Here is a 23,916-nt window from a genome sequence, read left to right as displayed (position 1 = left end):
GTTGGGAGGGAGGTCGGGGAGGGCGCACGGGGGGGGGGGGGGGGGCAGCGGGGGGGGGGGAGAGCGCTGGGCTGACTCCTGATGCTTGGTGCTCCTGGTTGACTGCTCAGCTTCTGGAGGAAGATAGGGAAGAATGTTCTAGTTCATGCCTCCGGCTGGAGGTCTTGGAGTTTCTGACGCCTTTCTCTTTTTCTCTTGACCATGTCTAGTTCTCTCAGAGGGACCTGCAGAAACTGGGATTGTTTCCAAATCGACATAGCTCTTAACAAGAAGTAGGACATCCTCTAGGCAGTGGGCAGAGAGCTAGGGGTCAACTTGAAGATCGTCTTCTGATCCCGTGTCTCGCCTAGTGGAGGGCTCACCTAGCTTGCCTGAGTCAAGTGCCCTATGGCTCCCTTCTCCTAAACCCTGGAGGCTGTATAGGAGGGGAGTGGGAACGGCAGGTAGGAAGAATTACTGGCATTGTTTGCAGCACATCATTCATAACAGCAAAATATGGAACCAAGCCAAATGTCCATTAGCTGACGAGTGGATGAACAAAGCGTGATGTAGCCACACAATGGAATATCATCCAGCCATAAAAAAGGGTGAAGTGCTCACACATGCCACAGCACGGATGAACCTGGAGATCACTGTGCTGAGTGAAAGAAACAGACACGAAAGGCCTGCGTGATTTCATGCACATCGAACTTTCAAAATAGGAAAATCCAGAGAGACAAAAAGATGAGTGGTTGCCTGGAGTTTGGGTTGGAATATAGGAAGTGACTGTTAGTAGGGACAGGGCTTCCTCTTGCGATGATAAAAATGCCCTGTAATAAATCATTGTGATGGTCACACAATTCTTGAAATGTACCCCAAACCACTGAATTGTATACTTTAAGAGGGTGAATCCCATGACTCTGTGTGTGTCTGTGTGTTTTCTTGAGATAAGGTTTCTCTGTTTAGCCTTGGCTATCCTGGAACACACACACACACACACACACACACACACACATGCACGCACGCGCGCGCTCGCTCTCCTCTTTTTAAGATTTATTTATTTATTATGTATACAGTGTTCTTGCCTGCATGTATACCTGCACACCAGAAGATGGCACCAGATATCATTATAGATGGTTGTGAGCCACCATGTGGTTGCTGGGAATTGAACTCAGGACTGTTAGAAGAGCAGCCAGTGCTATTAACCTTTGAGCCATCTCTCCAGCCCCTGGAACTCTCTTTGTAGACCAAACTGGCTCCCAATTCAGAGATCTGCCTGCCTCTGGAATTAAAGATGTGTACCACCACCACCACCTTTTTTTTTTTTTTTAAAGAAAAAGATTACCTGTTGTTGGTCTCCTACAGCAACAAGTTAACTTTTGCAGCTGTCTTCAAGCATGGCCTTAGGCAGGTCCTTTTCTGCTGGGATGTCAGATACCCCATCAATAAAAAGGAGTTTGGAACCTTTGTTGGTGGTGCCTGCTTGTAACCCCAGTGCTTAGGCAGAAGGACTCTTTTAGGATAACTTGAGCTATGCCTTGAGATACTGTTTCAGAGCCAAAATAAATACAAATTAAGTAAAAAAGAGTTGAGTTGGTGAAGTCCAGGCCCCTTTGGTCTCTGATGTCCTAGAGCTCTGCATTCTGAGCTGCTGACTATAAGCTTTGTGCTCTTTCTAGAAGGATCTGTGTGTCTACAATTCTCGCTTCTGGGTTTTCTTTTTGTCTCATTGACGTTCTTAGGAACCGTGCCTCAGGTGTGACCGTGGGTAGTGGGTGCTACTGAGGGAGAATGTTGTGAACACTTTCTTTCCTCTACCTTTTTTGCTTTCAGGTAAAGTACCTGAGGGTGGCCAGGGATATTCCTGGAATATGTTCAGGAAGTGGAGACAGGAGGGTCAGTAGTGCAAGGTCATTCTTGGTTGTATATTGAATTCAGGACCGGCCTGGGCTATAGGAGACACTGTTTCAAAAAACTGAAAGAAAGAGGGGTTGGATTGAGAAGGCTTGGATGCTTGCTGTTGTCTAGCTACAGCCTCTTGCTGGAGACAGGTGTGGGGGCAGATGTCTAGCCATGCCCTGGGTTTCAGGGGTTGTAAAACAGGGTGTGCACACCAGACAGGGCTAGGTCCTGGCTCCACAGTCAGGCAGTTCCCTCGGAATCACTTCCACTCACCAGGCCTCAGTCTCCTCTCCACAGTGGGAACCCAGACTCCTGTCTTCCTGAGAGCTCCAAGCCTTTGCATGCCTGGTGGCTGGACCTCTCTCAGGTCTGGCCTTTGGGCTGAGCATGAATGCAAGTAAAGTAGCTCTTACTGAAAGTAAGCACATGGTCTTCCTCTCTGGGTCTTGTTTGACGTCACTGATGGGCCCCTTTGGCTCCCAGGTCCTTTCTCTCATTTTTTTATTTTTTTGTTTTTTTGAGACCAGGTTTCTCTGTGTAGCCTTGGCTGTCCTGGACTCATTTTGTAGACCAGGCTAGCCTTGAACTCACAAGTCAGAACTGGATGCAAATCCCACCTCTGCCATGATTGTCTTGGGTGGCAGAGCCGGGCAGTTCTTCATATGCAAAATGAGAATATGGATGGCATCTTACGTACAGATTACATTGAAACTGGTGCCCGATGTGTGTGATTAACCATCGTGTACTTGAGGTCCAGAAGAATCAGAGACAACAGAGGTTAAGAGCACCTGAGGACCCGAGTTCAATTCCCAGCACGCACATGGCAGCACACAACTGTCTATAACCCCAGCCCCAAGAGATCTGACACGCTCATACGGACATGCATGCACCAAACCCACATAAAATAACAACTAAATCGTTAAAAAACAAACAAACAAACAAACCTGCTGAAAGCATTTGGGAGGCAGAGGTAGGCAGATCTTTGTGAGTGTTTGGGTGGGGCAGGCGGCGGGGCAGGGAGCTGAAGCCAGGCAGTCCTAGCACATGGGAGGCAGAGTTCAAGACCAGCCTGGTCTACAGAGCAAGTTCCAGGACAGCCAAGACTACACAGAGAAATCCTGGCTCAAAAAATAAAATAAAGTAAAAAAAAAAAAAAAAAAATTAGAGACCATACATGACGTGCAAGCATCTGGCACAGAGTACATGTTCCTGTCTCTTCGGTGGCTTAGCTTTCTCCTCTCTGACCTCTGTCCACAGAGAGTCCCCGCTCTAGATCTAGACCCTTGACTTTGAGGAAGCCACTTCTGGCTGCAGGATTGGCAGGAGAGGGAAGCCTCTCTTGGGTGTATGGGGCACACATAACTAATGCTCCTGTACTAATGGTGCCTTATTATAATTGCGAAAACACTCATTACCCCTGTGTCATTCCTGATACCCCCCCTAATAATAGTTATTACCCCTTTATTACTGCCAAGTTTGCGCTAGCTTGTGATCTGATGGGGTTCAGTTTCATTTACAGAAAATGGAGGGTCATTTCATTCACCCAGATTGTTACTTAGTTTAGCAAATTGTTACTTCCCGGTAAAGCGAGAGCCTAAGAAATTCCTCTGGAGGCAAAGTATATGTTTTGAAGGAGGAGTATTTTAAGCAAATGAAAGGCATCCCGAAGGAAAACACCATAGACAACCAGGAATCAGTCTGGGCTGGGGCCCGCCCCTGCCTGGCCTTTGCAAACCGAGAGATTGAGGCCAGAGGCTGAAAGTAACTGGCCTAAAATGTGGATGGTACCAGGGTCCCACCAGCCCTGCTCTCATCCCCACACCCAGGAGTGGCGGTTCTAATGTGGGTTAAAATAATTTTAAGAAATTACTCATTATTGTGTATGCAATGGGGGTCAGAGGACAACTTGAGACCGTCTATTGTCCCTGTCCACTGTGTGGGTGTTCTGGGGATCGAACTCAGGTCCTTAATCTTGGCAGCAAGCTTCTTCACATGCTAAACCATCTCACCAGCCCCTGCTTCTCCCCACCCCCCGCCCCTCCCCCTCTCTTCAACCACATTTCCACCTGTGGGCCTTCTGAACTCTGATTTGACCTGTCAAGCTGTGCAAATAAGAATTTAGGACACCCTGTTCCGTTTTCATTTCACACAAGCAACATAAAATTTCAGAATAAGTGTATCCCACGTAGTGTAAGTCTGTGCTTATGCTAAGAGACTGTATGCTGTGTTTGGCCCCAACGCAAACAGAACTGAGCTCCTGTATGTTATCTGGCAGCACGAGCACTGACTTCTACACTAGTGTTTTTCTAGTTGTAGTGAGAATAAAGGAGCTGTTTATGGGAGTGTGACCAAGAGCTGTGCTAAGCATTTTGCATACCTATCTTTCGCCCTTCTGGCAAAACCAAGAGGTCTATGATTAGCCCTCCTGTTTTGTAGTTGAGGAAATCACCTTTGAGGGGTGAGGGTACTCCCTGGAGCTCTCAAAGCCTAGGTGCCACAGGTAGGGACTGAGCCCCAGGCTGTCTGTGCCCATAGATTTGGGCAGCAGAGATGGTGGGAGAGGTGGAAGACTTCCTGGGGTCAGAGGTTATTATTTGAGGAAACTGATAATTAAAAGCACATGGAACACCAGGTGTGACATGCTGTATCCTGTCTTCTAGAATCACCGCCACCCCCCTATTCTCGGCTGTCTCCTCGTGACCAGTACAAGCCACTGGGTAAGTGTGCCTTTCCCCGAGGGGTGGGCTGAGTTGGGTGCTTTCAAACAGGGTGAAGTTTTACAAACACTCCCACGGCTGGGCTGCTGCAGGGAGACTATTTACATCTTCAAATTCCAGGCTCCTCGTTAACCTCTGTGTGACCTTTAAACATGGGCCTGTGGGAGATGAACGGGTTCTGACTTAAGCCGTTCTTCTTCGGAGGTGGGTTGGAAATTTTCTGGGTCTCTTTTCCTTCCTTCCTCCCTCAGCCTTGGGTTACCATCTACTAGTGTGCGAATGGAGAGTGTGACAGGAGGCCAGGGCATGGAGTCTTTGCTGAGCTTCATCTGTCCTCGAGCCTCACCTGGACAGGTGGACAGAAGGTTAGCTGTCTCTGAGGGAGGTTAGTGCAGAGGGTATGCCATTTCAGACAAACCCTGTGCAGTGGCAAGCTGTCTTCTCCTTATAACCTGGGGGCTAAGTGTCAGCTCACGTTTTTGAGATACACACATACATTTTTAAAAGCAGACGAGGGCCTGGAGAGATGGCTCATGGGTTGAGAACACTTGTTGCACACGCGGGGGATCTGGGTTCGGTTCCCAGCACCTACATCAGGTGGTTCCCAGTTGCCTGTAACTCTAGTTCCGGTGAATCCAATGCCTTCTTGTGGCCTCCAAGGGCACTTGCAAGCACGTGGTGCACACACTCAGGTACACACATACTTATACACAACTAATTAAATACATATTTAAAAACAGAGATGCTGTGGGCCTGGGCTCTCCTCTGTGGATTTAGAGCAGCCATGTTGTCTATGGAGTTTGAGTAGCAGGCGAGCTGGCCGTAAGAGTTCCAACCCAGCAAGTGACCAGCAGTTTCTGTGAGGCCCAGGTCTCCAAAGTACATTGATTGGCCCAAACATTCCCAAGTGACCACAAAGAATAAGTTTATGGTAGAAGCATCCTTTCTCAGAGTGCGTGAGCTCTGGCTGGAAGGTCACTTCCCCAGGTCATGGACTCATGGACTCACCCCAGGCTCCTTCCAGCCCTCCATCCCCAGTAAAGTCAGAGATACACTCACCCCAGGGTTGCTTAAGGAGTCTGATCCTTAGCAGATAGGGCGAAGGCTGTCCCTCCGGGATGTGGGAGACAGTGGCTGAGCTCTGGTGTTTGTTCCAGCTGTGTGCCTTGTACACAGGGAGATTTGTTTACTTCTCTGGCAACTAGGGGGGTCATGGTCGTATGGTAGATAAAGAGAAACAGCTGAGTGAGGACAGAGAAACCCCTAGTGAGGAGCTGCAGGGCTGAGAGACTAAGGCAGAGCTACCACAGCTCAGGCCATGGCTTCCCCATCTTCCTGCCAGAAGGCAGCCTCGGCATCTCCTGAGTCAGTAAACACAATGACATCCGTCCTGTAGAAGATGCTTTGCTCCATTAGAAAAAGAAAAATTCAAAAGTTTGTAACCAATGGTGGCAGGCTCATTGCCAGAGGACCTGTCAATCAGCCTGGGGAAAAGCAGAAAAGCCCTAGAGAGTGACCATTTAGAAACTAAGAGTATCAGGTGTGGTGGCGCGCACCTTTAATCCCAGCACTTGGGAGGCAGAGGCAGGCTTCGAGTTCAAGGCCAGCCTGGTCTACAAAGCGAGTCCAGGGCAGCCAAGGCTACACAGAGAAACCCTGTCTTAAAAAAACACACACACAGAAGGCCTGGAAGGTTATGTTCTTTAAAATGTCAGCTATTGCTAGTACTGAGCCTTCTGTCACTCATCTTAAAGGAGCAGCAGCAAGTCACAGGTTGGGTCCTATTCATTTAAAATTTTTTTCACTTGCATTATTTTTAATTGTGTGTAAGTATGTGCCATAAACACTGGAGCTGGAGTTACAGACAGTTCTGAGTTCCCTGACGTGTGTGCTGGCAACCAAACTGCTACATCTATATAGGTAGCACCTGGAAACTTCCAGAACGAGTAGGAAGGGCAAGCAGCTTCTACCTTTTGAAGCTCCGGAGCACCCCGTCACACCCTTGCCAAGCCCACAGATCTAGACTTTCCACTGAGGCCCTCCAAGGCAGCCTTCCTGTGGAGGCTGCTGGGGAAAGAGTCCTCTCTCCCAGCCTCCATCACCATCTGAAGCCATGGAGGGATCCGGGATGGGCTCTGGATCCCCAGTTCAAGATGCACCTCCAGGAACGGCTGGAAGTATAGGGGTCACCACCTTTTTCTATAGAGTAAGCTCCCTCAACCGCAAGAGCCTGCCTCACAACCCGCCCTACCTGCTCAACTCAGCACCGTAGGCAGAAGGGGCAGCCGTGGACGCTGTGGAGGACACGGCCCTCCCGCCACCTACATTGTGTTAGTTTTTCCTGTTTGCAGTTTGCAGGAGGGTCCTTTAAAAAATAAAAATAGAGCAAGCCACAGTGGTGCATGTCTGTAATTCCAGCAAGTAGGAGGCTGAGGCCAGAGGATAAAGAGTTTAAAGGGAACCCAGCCTAGACTACATAAGGAGATCCTGTCGCACGCAATTAATCAAATAAGTAAAAATCTTTTTTTTTTTTTTTTTTTTTTTTTGAGACAAGGTTTCTCTGTGTAGCCTAGACTCACTTTGTAGACCAGGCTGGCCTCGAACTCACAGAGATCCACCTGCCTCTGCTTCCCGAGTGCTGGGATTAAAGGCGTGCGCCACCACCGCCCAGCTTGTAAAGGGTTTTGTGTGTGTGTGAAGATTTTTTTCTTTCTTTTAAAAAAAAGGTTTATTTATTTATTTATTTATTTATTTATTTTGTATACAGTGCTCTGTCTGCATGTACACCTGCAGGCCAGAGGAGGGCATCAGATCTCATTATAGATGGTTGTGAGCCACCATGTGGTTGCTGGGAATTGAACTCAGGACCTCTGGAAGAGCAGTTAGTGCTCTTAACCTCTGAGCCATCTCTCTAGCCCTTTTGAAGATTTTCTTACATCTTACTTTCAATACTGTTACCAGCAGATAATATTTTTTTTTTTTGTGCCTTGAGACATAGTACAATATTTTAAAAAATAATTACTTTGCTTTGCAGTGTTCCCCTTTTTCCTATATGTATGTGTATTTTTGTGTATAAATATATCTCTGTACACACACACACACACTCACACACACAAAATCAGTTTACTTTTGCACCCCTCTGATTTCATGAGACCAGGAACCAAAGTAAAACTCAGCATCTGACAAGTGGGAAATGAAGGGGGGGGGGGGAAGCCAAATTGGTTAATGTTTCATCTTTCCTGCTCTTAAGCCATGCAGTGAAAGGAAGACATTTTTGTAAGATGCAATGGAATCCTATCTAGTTAGAACCTACGCTGAGGGAATTGTCCCAGGAATCCATAGCCCCTCGTGGCTGCTGGGCCATCTGAGGCCAGCCCAAGCCAGATCTGTCTTGTGCTGGGTGAGCTGAAGATGGAAAGGTTGTTGGCTTCCTGGTCCATGTCTCTCAACTCCTGGACAGGTCTGTCCCTTTCTGGGGACAACCCCATACTGCTGGTAGCAGAGGCCCCAGACCTAGGGGCAAAAAATTCCCAAGTTCCCCAGAGCATCCGTTTATGAAACTTAGTGGGGTAGAAAAAGTTCCCTTCCATCTCAGCGCACCACAGGCAGGGGATAGCCGGTGATGCCATATGAAGCGCTTAATTAATCCTGCTTTTAAAAACGCAAGCATGAAAAAAAAAAAAAAAAAAAAAAAACCGCAAGCATGAATGCAAAACCTGGCCCCAAAGCTCCACAGCCCTTTCGGCTGTTGGGGAGTGGGAGAGGTGAGAGAGCCTGCGAAAGTTAATCTTAATGAGAGGCGTGTGGGAACAGAAGTGGCTGGCGACTAAGCTCCCCCTCAGCTCCAGGAGGAAGAAAGGAAGGGGAGAAGGAAGGAAGCAAGAACGAACAACTTCAAGAATTTTAATGGTTGTGATTAAGTTTAGCAGCTGTGAATTGTTCAGGGACTTAATTTAATCTTGCCCAAACAGGCTTCAAGTTGGTGCTTGCTCAGTCCCCTGAATGCGGACTGTTTCTGTGGTCAGGGGCCCTGAGTCGCCTCCATGGGTCACAACCGGCTACATTTTCCCGGAAGGGTTCTGGGACTAGATGATGGGTCTGGTCTGGAGTGACATCAGAAACATGGGCGCTGGGGGTGTGGCTCGGCTGCTAACGTGCAGAAAGCCCTGGGTTTGATTCCCGGCACTGCGTGGTGGCTCAGGCCTGCAATCTCAGCATTTAGGAGGTGTGGGCGAGAGGAACAGGAGTTCAGAGCCATCCTTCGCTGGAGGTCAGCCTGGGCTGCAGGAATAAATAAATAATAATTAAGTGGTCATTGGCGACATCTGTCCTTTGTGCTCGCACAGGTGACTTTCAGCTGACTGAGTTCTCTTTCTCCCCCCCCTCTTCCCCTCCCAAACAGATCTGTCCGATTCCACATTGTCTTACACTGAAACCGAGGCCACCAACTCCCTCATCACTGCTCCGGGTGAATTCTCAGGTTGGCTTATTTCTTTTCCTCACTTGTCGCTGTGGGTGGCACCAATGGGGATGCATGTGGGTGCACACCGATGGAAAGAGTTTGCTTTCTTCTGATTTTTGTGCTCTTATCTGCCCACCCTTTGGATGGAAAGGTGGGACTGCGTGTGGTGTCGCATTGCTCGTCAGTCAGCCCAGTACTCAGGAGGCTGAGGCAAGAGGGGTTCAAGGACTGCTTTGACTCCAAAGCTGTGTGGTCTGTGTGGGTGGGAACTTCAACTAATAACTTGCCAGGTTTGTCATGGCTTAGAAAGTTCCCTCTATCAGCCAGGCGTGATGGCCCATGCCTTTAATCCCAGTACACAGGAGGCAGAGGCAGGAGGATCTCTGTGAGTTTGAAGACAGCCTGGTGTACAAAGTGAGTCCAGGACAGCTAAGTCTATACAGAGAAACTTTGTCTCGAAAAACCAACAAAACACAAAAAAAACCCACTATTATTGTAGCTTGGGATACTTCTCAGTAATAGGAGGCTCACACATAAGCCTTCTTCTCCCTGTGCTGAGGGGGAGGGTCCATGGGTAAGCAAAGGGGATAGTTGGGAAGACTGGCAAGTTCGCTAAGAGCTAGCGGTGTCTGTGCACTGTACTTGGCAGTGGATGGCAGGCAGGAAGCAGGAGGAAGGAACCCCGGTTTTGGTGCTGTCCCCATAATTGGCTGAGATCCCCAGCTGCTGGCCCTAAGGCTCCTCACAGTCAAGGGAATTCTTGTGAGAGGGTGGATCTCTCACACTGGGGCAGGAGGGCCAGGGAGGAGCCTTGGATGGTGAGGTCTGTGTGGCTTTGTGGGGGTGCTTTCAGTTATAGGGTGTGCTGTGTGGCAGCTGGGCTTGTGGCGGGTGTGGGGGTGGGGTGTTGGCTAGGTGGGCCTCTGCGTCTTTTCCTGATTCCACACCCAGGCCGTAAAAGTGAGGTAGTGGGGAAAAAACGATGGAGGTGAGTCAGGACCCGCCTCAGCACCTTAACATTGTCTCAGGGTGGTGAGTCTGTCTACCCATAGGTGGAGTGACTTCTTGTGTCCCTCAGGGCACACAGCAGCCTTCGTTGCCACAAGAACCTGAGCTCCTGGCTGCTACTGTGCTACTGTGCTGCCCGCTCCTCTGTTCTGTAACAGTTGAGTGTACACTGATGAATATATTCCCAGAGTTCCTCTGTCATTCCTTGGGCTTCCGGTGACTCTAAGGCGACACAGTGCTGGCTGGCTACTCCCGGATGCTTGTCCATTTCCCTGTCCATTCGCTGGTCTCCCCAAACCGCTGGGAAGAGACCACAGGAGCATGGGGATGGTGTGCACGTTTTTAAGTCCAGCACTCGAGGCAGAGGCAGGCAGGTGTCTGTGATATAGACCAGCCTAGTCTCTAGTTCCAGCCAGCTGGGGGTACATAGACAGAAAGGATGCTGAAGATCCAGCCAGGTAGCACCGGGTTACACCACAGACCGTTTTCTCCACTGTCCATGCAGAAGCCACATGTGACTGGAGCGAGGGGCTGTGATAATTTTTGAATTTACAGATCTGGGTCCTTACCAGCTCTCATGGCTGTTAAGTCAGGGGAATCACCTGGGGTGTCCTTGGATTGCAGGACAGGTGGGCACTTCAACGTCTTCCTCCCTTGTTGATGAGCAGGCGTGCGTCTCTCACAGCGACCTTGCTCCTGCAGAGAGCACCCCAACACATGTAGGGACTGTATTGGGGTGGCCTGGGCTGGGAATATCTGCCTAGACCTAAGAGCTGCATCTGAAGCACTAGGCAGTGAGGAGGCCACTGTTAGTCTTGATTGTCATGAAAATAAAATAGAATAGAATAGAATAAAATAAAATAAAATAAGTGGCTGGGTAGTTGTGGTTCACACCTTTAACCCCAGCACTCAGGGAAACAGAGGAAGGCGGGCATCTGAGTTCAAGGCCAGCCTGGTCTACAGAGTAAGTTCCAGAACAGCCAGAGCTGCACAGAGAAACCTCGTTGTCTTGGGGCAGGGGGGGGGGGGGGGACGGAAACCTGGGTAAAAAGAAGAAAACTGTCTAGCAGTTGGCATTCTGAGAGGCTAAAAGATGTGGGAAGAAAGTTTGGGGTTTCCCATGTGGGAGGATGGAATGAGGTGGTAATGGGCTTCCGGCTGAGCTCTAGATGGGCCGAGGAAACAAGTGGAACATTTATGTGTCCTTCTGAGCTTTGGCCTGTGTTGGTATTGGCTAGAGGGAAGACTCAGGGAGGGGGTCCTTGGCAGGTAGGGAAAGGACCTAGGGGGCAACAGGCCTTGGTGGGTAGGAGAGTCATGACTACTTCATCCTGGGGGGGATAGAGTGATGTCACACAAGAGGGCACTGAGGGACTCCAAATCAGAAAGGCCAGGGGCGGAGTGGGCACAGTGTGTGGGTCAACCGGGGCATTTGACAGACAAGGAAGCAATGAGTTAGTTGGTCGCTGGTCGAGGTATTGCTGGTGATGTTGGTGGCTCTTTTGTTTTGTTTTGTTTTTTGAGCCAAGGGTTTCTCTGTGTAGCCTTGCCTATCCTGGACTCACTTTGTAGACCGGGCTGTCCTGGTACTCACAGAGATCCGCCTGCCTCTGGCTCCCCAAGTACTGGGATTACAGGTGTCATCCTAGCTGGTGTCTCTTGACCCTCACTTTCAGATCAGTACTGGCTGTTTTTCATCTCCATCACACTGTTCAACCATCCACGGAGGCAGCTGGCATTCTCCCAACTGTACCCACAGGGTCCTTTCTGGACCAGGACCCCTAAGGCCCAGGCAGACTGTCTTCTGTCTACTACTTCCTCTCACTGCTGAGTGATCAGCCCCAGTTCCTAGGTTACACCTGGAGATTTGGGCAGAGGAACTACCAGCATCAGTACCAGGGCTGGGGTGTGGGTTCTCTGTGCAGCCACTGAGCAAGTCTGGAGAACACAGAGGCCCACCAACCAAAGGGTTGGTGCCCTTGGTCCCTCTCACATCTTAGCATAGATGGCTTGTACACAATGCCAGCCGTAGTCTGGCCGAACTATCTGTTTTCTCTACAACTTCTATTTAGAGTCTCTGCGTTCATCTTTCCCGGCCCAGGCAGGCAAAGGACAGATGAGGAGCTGCAGGAAAGCGGGGTTGGGGGTGGGGGGTGTGGGTGGAGCTTTCCTTTGATTCTAATTTGACAGAATGAAGTCTCTTTTGGGATACACTTGGAACCCTGGTGCTATAGTTTTTCTTCCTTCACTTGGGTCTGGGGTCTGTCTCCTGGCTACCCAAAGTCCCTGTAGGCATTCAGTTTCAGCATGGGCTCTCAGTTCAGCTGTGCTCTGTGATCCACACAGGAAACTGAAGGTCAAAGGGCACTGGTGATTCCACCAAGGTCACTCAGGTGGGAGAGGTAGACATGGACCTTCAACCAGATCCCATAGTCCCTCACATCCAATGTGTTCAGTGAAGTTAGGGTAAAGTCATTGGCCTTGGGGCCTCTTTTGGGGTGTTCTTGGAGCTCTGGTGTTGAAGAACCTTTGGTAGGCTTGTACCTATAAAAGTGATGATACTGTAGCTGGGCATGGTGGCCTTTAATCCCAGCACTCAGGAGGTAGAGGCAGGTGGATCACCGTGAGTTCGAGGCTAGCATGCTTTACAAAATGAGTCTAGATCAGCCAAGGCTACACAGAGACCCTGTCTTGAAACCCCCCCCCCACAAAAAAAAGACACCAAAACCTTGTAATATTTCAAAGCTTAGGCCTTAGTTGGACATACTCAACTAGCTCATCTAATTTAACCCATCCACCTAGCTCTATCCAGCTTTGTGGCTAGCTATACCTTTCAGGACCATAGTCATGTCTGTCTCCTTTCTTGTCTCCTGGACAAATAAAAACAAAAACAAACAAACAAAGCCCCCAAACTTTCCTCTTCCCAGAATTCCTTTCCCTCTCCCAGGAAGTTGCACCTTCCCTTCTCTTTCTGCCCAACTATAGGCTATTAGCAACTTTTATCATCCTGTCAGGGATACTTTGGGAGGCGAGATTGACATGACGTCATCCTGAATACATGGGACCTGAATACATGCCCCTAGGACAACAAGGATCCTGGGGGACAAGCAGCCAACACTTGAACACATAGTAGCCCCCGATCAACCCCAACACTTTGGGGCTATGGTTTTCTTGCTTCATTTGGGTCTGGGGTACTGTCTCCTGGCTACCCAAAGGCTCCTTGTCCCATAGGGTGTCTTCTTTACAGCACTGACATTCCTCTCCTGTCCCTTTGACTTTATTAGAGTTTGAGGGTTAAGTATGTTAGCTAAAGAAGCTCACGCTAAGGTGTGAGTGGCTGTAGGTTATCCTCTTTTGGAAGGCAGAATATGTTCTAAGTCAAAGTACTGCAGAATGAGAGGGGCAAAAGGACCTGGTGGCTTGAGGGGAGCAGGAGAGATTCTTCCATGGCCCCCTACTCCAGCCTAGAAGAGGAGAGAACCCTGGGTGGCTGAAAGAAAGGAAGGAGCCTCTTGTCAGTCCAGGCTGGTGGCTGGTTGCCCTGTGAACTCTAGTCATTTAATGAGAACTCAAGGTGGTGGACCTCTGAGCACTTAGACCTGCCCGATCTCATGCTGGGCACCTGGTGTCTTTATACCCCCCACGATCACCCTTTGGTAAATAGTCAAGCGCCTATCAGATAACTGGCCAGGTGTTTATTTAGTCCAGTGTTGTCTGTATGCCATGTACGCTGACTGTACCAAGGACTAGGCAGTCCCTTCTGTTGGGCTTGGGTGTGTGTGTGTGTGATTGCCTCTCAGTCTGAGCTCTACCAGTTGGGGTGTACTTCCTCAGGAGAAGGCAGTGGGGGCATACCCCTCCTCAGGAGAAGGCAGTGGGGGCGTGCCCCTTCTTAGGAGAAGGCAGTGCTGGTGTGGTGGTTGAGTTGAGCCAGACCTGTGTCTACCTAACCTGAAGCTCCTTAGTGACCCAAGCCTCCTATTCCTGCTTCCACTCTCCAAGCTAACAGTTCAGAGACAAGCTCAGAGAGATAGTGAGACTGGCTGTGGGCCACACAGCAGGCACTGCTAGCTAGAGCTAAGTCAAGAAGTATGTGGACCTGTATTGTTTGTTCACCTGCTACCAGTCCCGTGGCCCTTGGCCCTCATATGACTGCTTGTTTGCTCACATTTTCAGGCACAGATGAGACAATGTCACTGTCACTTTGATTGCCAGAATCACAGGTCTTGCCTAGCACAGGCTTTATGTTTCTGTGTCCCTCAGGGCGGCATCAGCTTCAGCCAGCACACAGCTAGCCTTGCAGCAGAGGTTAAGTGACAGGCAGGGCCTTCATAACGTTTAGCATCTTGTTGATAGGCAGCCAAGAGCCTCAGAAGAGTGAGTATCCAGGCGCGGGTTTTAAAGGATGGCTACAAGTCTGCCATTGTTTGTTAGTTTAGATGTGCGCACACACGTGAGCTTGAGTGCCACGGCACGTATGAGGAGATTATATGACAACACGTGAGAGTTGGTTTTCTCCTTCCACTCATGTGGGTCCCGGGGATCCAACCCAGCTGTCAGGCTTGGCAGCAAGCACCTTTACCCAGGGAACCATCTCACCAGCCCTGGGTCAGATTTTAGCCAACGTCCTTACCAAATCTACAGTATGCATGGATACAGGGCTGGCTCAGTGAGTTCCAATAGCAGTCCCACCTGGTGGCCAGCGGGGCCTAGATGCTACCATGACACTGAGTGGTGTTCTTGGGATGAGCCTAGACACACTGGGTGGCTTGGAGAGATGTGCTAGCTGAGGAGATGGTTTTCCTTGGGTCTTGGAGTGAGGAGCAATGTGGGATATAATGGGGGGACACTGCAGTCTCATACTTGTTCCTGGGGGCTCCCTCCATCAGAGAGGCACCTTGGAGGAGTGTGGGCCAGTGCTGTCCCCACATGAACACTGTCTGCTACTGGCAAGCCCCTTCCCTGTGTTCTTTTTTTTTTTTTTTTTTTTTTTTTTTTTAATCTCCATTTTCCCTCCTTTGTGTTTCTGGCACTTTGCAAGAGGCTCTCCTCTTCCAGGCTGGTTGCTGGAGGTGCCGGGGCGTGCTGAGTGACAGAAATGGCTGCTGTGTGTGTGTGGCGGTGGTGGTGGGGCACCTTCAGGCATATGCCGTGGAGCATCATGGGATAAGTTTGCCAGGGTAGGTTCTGAGTTAGCTTTGCCCTTTCCTGCCAGGTGACCCCCGCAAGCAAGCAAGATCCTTGCCTCTGCCATCTGAGTTTGTGGTGCTGCACGGGAGCCCACTGGGTCAGAGATCGCAGGCTCCGTGGTGCTGGTGTGACCCTGGGTGTTGCTTCCGGCTCTTAGGCCTTCGGAGGTGGATGGTTGCAAAACAGGGCCTTCATGGCCTACACATCTAAGTGGCTCTTCCCTTTCTTGCCTTGCTCTAATGCACAGCAGTGGCTTGAGACAAAGCTATGACGCACAGGTGTCCCAGATGCCAGGACTCTGTGGGGAATGTGGGTGTTAGGGAAAGCTTTACAGAGCAGGCCATTCTGGGTTAGGTCTTGTAGGCTGACTAAGCGCTTGCTAAGAACAGACTACAAGTGTTCTCCCAGCTGAAGGTAGACGTGGGAGGGACAGGAGAGTGTGGAAAGACGAATCCTGAGCCATTGTCCTGAATGTTGGAGGGATGGCTAGAACGGAGGGATTATGGCCATTGGGGCCAGGAAAACCCTAGGACATCCTTGGTCCTAAAGGACATTGCCTGGCATTAGGCTAGCCCACAGCAGGAGGCTCCCTTCTGTGAGCAGAGGAATCCTGAGAGAGTTCATGGAGATCGAGACAGAGCAATCACCACACAGCATATTTAATGACCCTGGGAGCCCAGAGCTCTGTGCCAGGCGCTTTCTCAAGTGCCATACATCTGTGAGTTCATGGAATTTTCCAGCGCCTCTATGAGGCAGTCACTTTATTAACCAAATTAAAGGAAGAGATGACGGAGGAGGGAGGCTCGGAGAGGTTGAGTTGCTCGGCTAAGTTCACTCAGCTGGAAAGCTTGGCTGGCCCCTGTCGGGTCTCCCAGTTTCTCTGTCTGCCCCCTGGAAGGTTCAGGATTCGCATGTGGTCTTTGAGCTTCTGGGGTTTCTTTGCCCCGAGGGAACCAAGATTCATGTACACATGTCTGCTCACCCCAGGTAAGGCACGGGTGACTGACAGTAGGATTTTCATCAAAGTCCAGCTTGGAGAACTGGTGGGTTTGTTATCTTACTTACAGAACACGGGTGAGGGGTTACTCCTAGGAGCCTTTGTGGCTCTGGAGCACCCACACCACTGCCAAGTTCTGCCCCATCATGAGTGGCGATGTCTCAGAAGCTGTCATGGAGTCCCCCTTTCTTTTTATACCCCAGCACCCTCCAAAAGCACTATGGCTAAGGAAAAGGGGGCGGGGGAGTAACGGTTGGACTCCCAAGTGAAGATCTTGGCTTCCTCATTTCCTTCTCTCTAACTGGGGAGTGTCAACAGCTCCTGGACCATTATGATAGATCTAGCGGGCATTGTATTGGTCTGCTGAATTAGTTGCCATGGCTACCAAACCAAGGCGTATCTGCCCCAGGATGGCGATGGAGTGTTGTCCCATGCAACAGGGCATCTCTGCTCCTTGGCTGGTGGTGGGTGAAGGAGTTGAGGAGTCAGAGAGGCAGTGGGGGAGCTGAGAGTTGGCTGCTGGGTGCCTTTCTGAGGTGCTCTGACTCTGAGCCACATCCAGGAAATCTTGGGATCCTTGCACCAAGGCAGGTGGTTGTCTTTGGCACTGTGAAAGCAACAGGTTTTCTGAGGAGCTTCCAGAAGGGGCCCTTGGCTACCTCCTATCTACTTCCTTCCCTGGGCACCCTTGGCCCTCCCACACACTGTCCCTCTAGCCCAGTGTCTCTGGGCGTCAGCAACACTCAGGAACTGTACTCGAAAGCTTCTTTGTCTGGGTTGAATGGCATTTCTTCCATGCAGAAAAGCTCTCCTTGACCAGACATTTTTGTATGAAATATTTTTCCTCCCTGGCCCTTGGCTGCCTGTGGCCCCTTTGTGGAAAGACTACCTGAGATTCACGGCCTGTCCCCATGTCCCCCAGCCTGAGAGGGTAAAGCCTGAGGGACTGCCAAGCCACAGAATAGTCCATCACCCATTCTACCTTGAGCTTAATGTAGAAGGCCCCACTCACCTTATGGTAGAAGTTTCTGGATTTGGATAAACAGAGGTCTCATGTCTAGAGTTGGCCTCAAAACCACCAGCTCAGATTGTGAGGTGAATCATTGCCAACACGTTAGTGACCTTTAGAAGGGGAGCAAGGGGCTGGCGATGTAGCTTAGTTAGCAGAGAGCTTGCTTAGCATGCACAAAGCCCTGGGTTCAATCCCCAGGACCACAGATACTGGGTATGGTGGCCATACTTGTAATGCCAGCACCTGAAAGGTAGAGGCGAGAGGATTCAAGATCATCCTCAGCTACATAGTGAGTTGGAGGCCAGCCTGGGCTACATGAGACCCTGTCTTTAAAAACATGGCAGTGATTTCATTCTCTGAGTCATCTGGGACCAGGCTGAAGAAACCATACCACTGTCAGTGCCCGATTGGGGTGGCGTCAGGTTGGTGAGGTGGTAGGGAAGTCACTCAGCATGGCATTGGGAAAGACTGGATTGGCTGGGCTATGTGTAAAGAGGACTGAAAAAAAAAATCAGGGGCTGGAGAGATGGCTCAGAGGTTAAGAGCACAGACTGTTCTTCCACAGGTCATGAGTTCAATTCCCAGCAACCACATGGTGGCTCACAACTATTTATTAATGTGATCCGATGCCCTCCTCTGGCCTGCAGATGTATATTCAGGCAGAGCATTGTATACATAATAATAATAAATAAATCTTTTTTTAAAAAATCAAAGACTTCCACTGGTGGACCCATTTTACAAAGCGATAGGCCATGGGTAGCAGCTTGAGATGACCAAAAGGTAGAAGGAAGGCTTGGGTCTCCTGGACCCCTGGCTGGGTGGTGCCACCTTTATGCTTCAGAAGCCGCCAGGGCTGTCTGTGTTCTCTGCTCAGTAAGGGAGAAGGTGGCAGCTAGCCCCAGATGGACAGCCATGCAGATTTTGGGCAGAGCAGAGCCAGGCCCCTCTCCACTCTCCTCAGCATTTAAAAGCTCAGACTACAGTGGGGCCCAGTCCCCTGTCCCAGACCGGAGGCTACAATTTCCTCAGCTAGACCAGAAGCTCCGGCAATCCTCCTGCCTCTGTCCCACTCGGTCTGGGGTTACAGTCCTGTTCAGGGCCACACCCAGCTACTTATGTGGGTGCTGTGAACTTTGGTCCTCACGGCTGCAAGGCGATGGAGTTTTGTGGGGCCGGTGGAGGATCTGTGAGAACCGTGCTCTAGATCATCTGTGTCACAGTCCCAAGGATCTGCATCCCCTAGTGTGGGACTCCTACCCATGATGCCGCAGTAAACATTCCTGAGCTGGTCTTCTCATAGGCACAGGGACATATTTCTCTTGGGCACACATCTGTATCTGGGAGTGGAGATGCTGGCTAGCCATTGTTAGTCTGTCACCTTTTACTAAAGGATCTGGGAATTGTTCCCAAGGTCATAGCTTTGGTGTATGTGTGTGTGCGCGCACAGGCGTATTTGAAGGCCAGAGGTCATTCCTTGAGGTGTCATCCACCTTGTGTTTTGAGACACTTTCTCCACTGGCCTGGAGCTCACCAGGTAGGCAAGGCTGGCCGGTCAGTGGCTAGTCGCCTGTCTCCCTCTCTGGTGCTGGGATTACAACACATGCGACCATGTTTGCCTCCTCCTTCCCGCCTTAAGGTGGGTCCTGGAGATTGAACTTGGGTCTTCACGCTCACAAGGGCAATCATTTTACAAACTGAATCTTTGAGACAGACCCTCACACATCCTCCGGCCAAGGCCACAGCGTTTCTTTCGGGGCAGTTGGAGGAGGTGTTGTTCATTCTACGTGGCAGAGCTGGGCCTAGACCTGGGGTCTCTTCCCTGGGTCCAGGACCCCTGTGCACACGGCAGCAGTGCCCAACCTGTCACTCAAAATAAACCTGAATCCTGGGCCTCAAGCCTCCCACCCAGAGCTCGGCCTCTGCTAGGGCCCTGGGCAGTGCACTCTGGGAAAAACAAAAAAGGAGAGAGGAGTGGAAGGAAACTCAACCCTGGAAAAGAAGTGTGTCTCCAATAAGCCAGGCCTTTCACTGGTAGCCAGACATGACATTCCTGTACCCCAGGAACCGCAGCCAGCAGGGCCTCTGTGAGCTGTAAATCTTGCCAGGAGCTGGGTTGAGATCGTCCCTGGGACACAGAGGCAGGCAGTGTCCTCCGGCCTGCCTTTGGGGCTACCTCATCACCTTTTCAGTGTGTTTGCTGTGGCCCAGGTGCCAGGGGCTTCTTGTAGTCCCCAGGAGGGGTGGTGTGCTACTTACCCTAAGGGGCTTCTTTGCCTGCTCACCCTCCCTTTCTTGGGTGCTTTGATGGGTAAGAGGTGTTTATAGGCTTGATTCACGACCCAGTTACCAGGGTTTTCCACGGAAATAACTTATTAAAGGGGCCGTGCACACAGCAACACTGAAGTACAGAGGGTGGTGTGCATCAAAGGCAGTAGTGGGGCCAGCAGTCAGAGCTCCAAGGGGTCCAGGGTTGGGGACAAGGATCAGGCCTCTGAGGGACAGATAGGAGGTAGCTGGGCCACAGAGAAACAAAACAAAACAAAACCACTTAGGCTTAAGAAAACAACTCATGTAAACTGAAATTCAAGCTATTGGAAAGAAATAGTGTGCTTTTGGATGGGGGTGGGGTGGGTAAGGCCCAAGGTCCCAGACTAACCCCACCCACCAGGAATGGGGACACACAGGCAGTGCCTAAACTCTGCTGTCATGCCCCTTGGCACAGGGCTGTTTGTGGAGGAAATACCAAGGATGCACAGTGCTGGGCGCCAGCTCTGGGAGGGTGGGCAGAGCCATCTGGTGGAGAGGAGGGTTGTAGGGAAGGGATCTTTCAGGCTTTCCCTTCCCGGGTGCTTGCTCCTTTGAGTCAATACTCTATATGGTTTTTCTTGTTTGTTTGTTTGTTTGTTTGTTTGAGACGGCCTCCTGTAGCCTAGGCTAGCTTTGAACTTGCTATGTAGCTGAGAGTGGCCTTGAACTTCTGATTCCCCTGCCCCTCTACATCCTGAGGACTAGGAATGTAGGTTTGTGCCTCTATGGCCAGTGGATCAAACCCAGGGCTTTGTGTGTGCTAGGCCGGCACTCTGCTGACTGAGCCGCGCCCCAGACTCTATATTGTTTTATCATTATTATTTTTTAGCCTTTGTTATGTGTGCAGTGTTCGTGCCTGTGTGTGTGCACTGACGTACGTGGGGCCAGCCATAGGTGTTGGGTTGGGTGTCTTCCTCAGTCTCTTCACCGCCCATCCTAGCTTTTGAGACAGAGCCTCTCTGGAGCTTGCTGGTTTTGTTGCGCTGGCTCTCAGGCCTCTGGGATCTGCCTTTCCCTACTCCAGGTGGGGTTACAGACATGTACCACCCCCACATTGTACCCTAGTGTGAGGATTTGAACTGAGATCCTCACGCTTTCTTTGTAAAGTCAGCACTTTATCTGCTGAGAGATTGCCACAGCCACTGATTTGTTTTTGAGGTCTACCAAAGCCTTGCTTTTCCAGGAAGCCTTCCGAGGCTGCAGCCCTCAGCGTCTTCTCATTTCTGTTCTTTTAGTGGCTGTCATCACGCTACTCCTCCTCCCATGCAGAGGACTGACTTTGTGTAGACCTTCTGTCCCATGACAGACAATGCATGACTTGTGGGCAGGACCTAGGGCTGCTTCTGCCCTTTGGAAACACATGACAGCCTCAGCAGGTGTGTCATAGCGCCCAAGTATAGGATGAGGGGCAGACAGTGTGCCACGTTTCTTATTCCAGAGGCTTATTCCTTCATGATAAGGTAGGTCCAGTGGCTGCTTGTGCCCATTTTACAGATGAGAAAACGAAGGCTCGGGACGGAGAAGTAAAGTGCTCGGGGTTGACAACTGAGTAGGGTTGCTGGGACCTGTACCCAGGTCAGCTTGACTCCAGCCTGTAGCGCTGGAAAATTACCATACCTCTAGGCTGGCATGGCCGCAGGCTCTGTCAATCAGCTCACCAGAAGCTAGAAAAACAAGACAAGCCCTCTGGAGATAATAGAGTTTATTGTTTGGCCCAGATAAGATACAGTGTACCGCCAGGCCTTGTGGTGCACACCTTTAATCCCAGCACTTGGGAAGCAGAGGCAGGTGGATTTCTGTGAATTCAAGGTCAGCCTGGTCTACAAAGTGAGTTCAGGACAGCCAAGGCTACTCAGAGAAACCCTGTCTCAAACAAACAAACAAACAAACAAACAACAACAACAACAACCAAAAAACCAAAAACGACACAGTGTACCATCTTGAAACTTTGCTTTGAAATATCCTTTTGCATGAAATTTGCCCCTTTGTAACTATTACCAGACATTTAGGATAGAAAATGTGGCGGAGGCAGCCCAGTGGTAGGGTGCTCCTATATATGCTTGCCTAGCATATATGCTACCATGAGTTTGGTATCTAAGCATCTCAAAACACTGGGCATGCAAGGCCTGCCCGGAATCCCAGCTCTGGAGAATCAGTTCCAGGTCAGCCTTTGTTGCCTCAAGTTTAGGCTAGCCTTGGCTGCCTGAGACTGTCTCACACAAGCAAAACAAACATTGTCTTTGGGTTTCCTCATGAATCTAGGCTTCATTTTGCTCGTGTAAGTGTCCAGTATGATTGTTGGGTGTTAATTCACATTTCCTTATTGCCAAAAGAAACTGAGCATTTTTCTGTCCAGCCTACTTCCTATCTGTGTTTCTTCTTGGGTGATGTATCTATTCAGATCTTTATAGGACTTTGTTGTTGTTTTTCAAGACAGGGTTTCTCTGCTGTGTAGCCCTGGCTGTCTTAGAACTCACTCTGTAGATCAGGCTGGTCTTGAACTCAGATATCTGCCTGCCTATGCCTCCCAAGCACTAGGGATAAACGGCATATGCCACCACTGCTGACTTTTATATTGTGTTGAATGGTTATTGACTATAGACTGTTCTTTATATCTTCTGTCTATCAGTCATGTAGAAGATATTTGCAAATATTTTCTCTCTGCTTATGTCTTGACTTTCCACTTTCTTCATGAAGTCTTTTGAAGAGCAGAAGGTTTTAATTTTGTTAAAGTTCACTTTATCAGTTGTTCCATTTCATGCTTTCCCTGCCTTCTGAAGGACTCTTCCAAACTCCAAGGTCTCCAGATTTTCTTCTGGAAATGTTATTGTTTTAAGTTTAGGGTTTTTAAAAAAAATTGTTTAAATTTATTTTTATTTTACATGCATTGGTGTTTTGCCTGTATATATGCCTGTGTAGTTACAGATGGCTGGAGCTGCCATGTGGGTGCTGGGAATTGAACCCTGGGTTCTCTGGATGAGCAACCAGTGCTCTTAACCACTGAGCCATCTCTCTAGACCTATGTTTAGGCTTATAATCTATGATGAATTACTTTTTGTAAACAGTGAATATAAGCCGGGCGTGGTGGCACATGCCTCTAATCCTAGCACTTAGGAGGCAGAGGCAGGTGGATCAAGGCTAGCCTGGTCTACAAAGCAAATCCAGGACAGCCAAGACTATATAGAGAAAACCTGCCTTTAAAAAAAAAAAAAAAGAGTGTATATATATATATATATATATGTATTGTTTTGTTTTTGTTTGTTTTCGAGACAGATTTTTTTTCTCTCTTCTCTCTCTCTCTCTCTCTCTCTCTCTCTCTCTCTCTCTCTCTCTCTGTGTGTGTGTGTGTGTGTGTGTGTGTGTGTGTGTAGCCCTGGCTGTCCTGGAACTCGCTCTGTAGACCTCAAACTTGGAGATTCGCCTGGCCCTGGCCCCTGAGTGCAGGCACCACCACCACTGGCTATGATTTTTAAAATGGAGCTCTCCTACCATTGATTCAAAAGACACTCCCTTCTTGGGAATTACATTGGTTGGTCCTTTGTCAAAAGCCAGTTGATGAGACTGGAGATGTGGCTCAGTGCTTCCTTAGCCTACAGGAAGCCTTGGGTAAATATGCAGCACTGTATCCACCAGGTGTGGCGAACGGACCTGCAAATCCTAGACTAAGGAATTGAAGGCGGGAGAATCAGAATTTCAAGGCTATCTTTGGTGACATAGGGAGTTCAAGGCCAGCCTGAGACCTTGCCTCTGTGTGTGTGTGTGTGTGATAGTGCTTATGACACATGTGTGGTTCTTCTCCTTCTGGGTTCTTCTGTGTGTTTCAGCAAGTGTGTCTCTTCTTGTTCCAATACCTCGGAGTATTGACTACTGTGGGCTTTTCATTACGAGCTTGGAAACCAGGTAGTGTGAGCTATCAAACCTTGTTCTCGAAGTTTCGGCTCTTACAGGGTTATTTCCATTCCCCTATGAAGTTTAGATCAGCCTGTTGACTGCACCAGAAAGGCCTGTGGGGTATTGGACCGGGATTGCCTGGAGGCTGAAGATTTCTATGGAAAAGGCCTGTCACTTGACTGTTGGCTCTGCCAGCCAATGAATGGCCTCCTTTCCCGATATTGCCCCTCAGTGTTTCAGCATCCAGGGCTGTACATTATTGTCAAGTGTGTGCCTAGGGCTTCCATTATCTCTTCTTTCTTTCTCCCCTCCCCCGAGGGTTCTCTGTGCCTGTCCTGGAACTCAGAGGCTCGCCTGCTTCTGCCTGCTGAGTGTCGGGATTAACAGTGTGCACCACCACCACCTGACTTCTCTTCATATTTCTTAGAGTCATCATAGAGTGGCATTTTAT

At 49.7% G+C, this 23,916-nt stretch overlaps 1 protein-coding gene across 1 annotated transcript in view; it reads left to right on the top strand.

The window, feature by feature from the left end:
• The window catches only part of Smad6 (SMAD family member 6), a 72,042-nt gene that overhangs the window by 5,337 nt on the left and 42,789 nt on the right, over positions 1-23,916 (top strand). The window contains 2 exon segments of the mRNA XM_051156635.1: positions 4,542-4,598; positions 9,001-9,078. Coding sequence (XP_051012592.1) covers positions 4,542-4,598; positions 9,001-9,078 — 135 coding nt within the window.

The sequence above is a fragment of the Acomys russatus genome, chromosome 14, assembly GCF_903995435.1.
Source record: "Acomys russatus chromosome 14, mAcoRus1.1, whole genome shotgun sequence".
Classification (NCBI taxonomy): Eukaryota; Metazoa; Chordata; class Mammalia; order Rodentia; family Muridae; genus Acomys; species Acomys russatus.
This window is presented reverse-complemented; position numbering and strand designations above follow the sequence as displayed.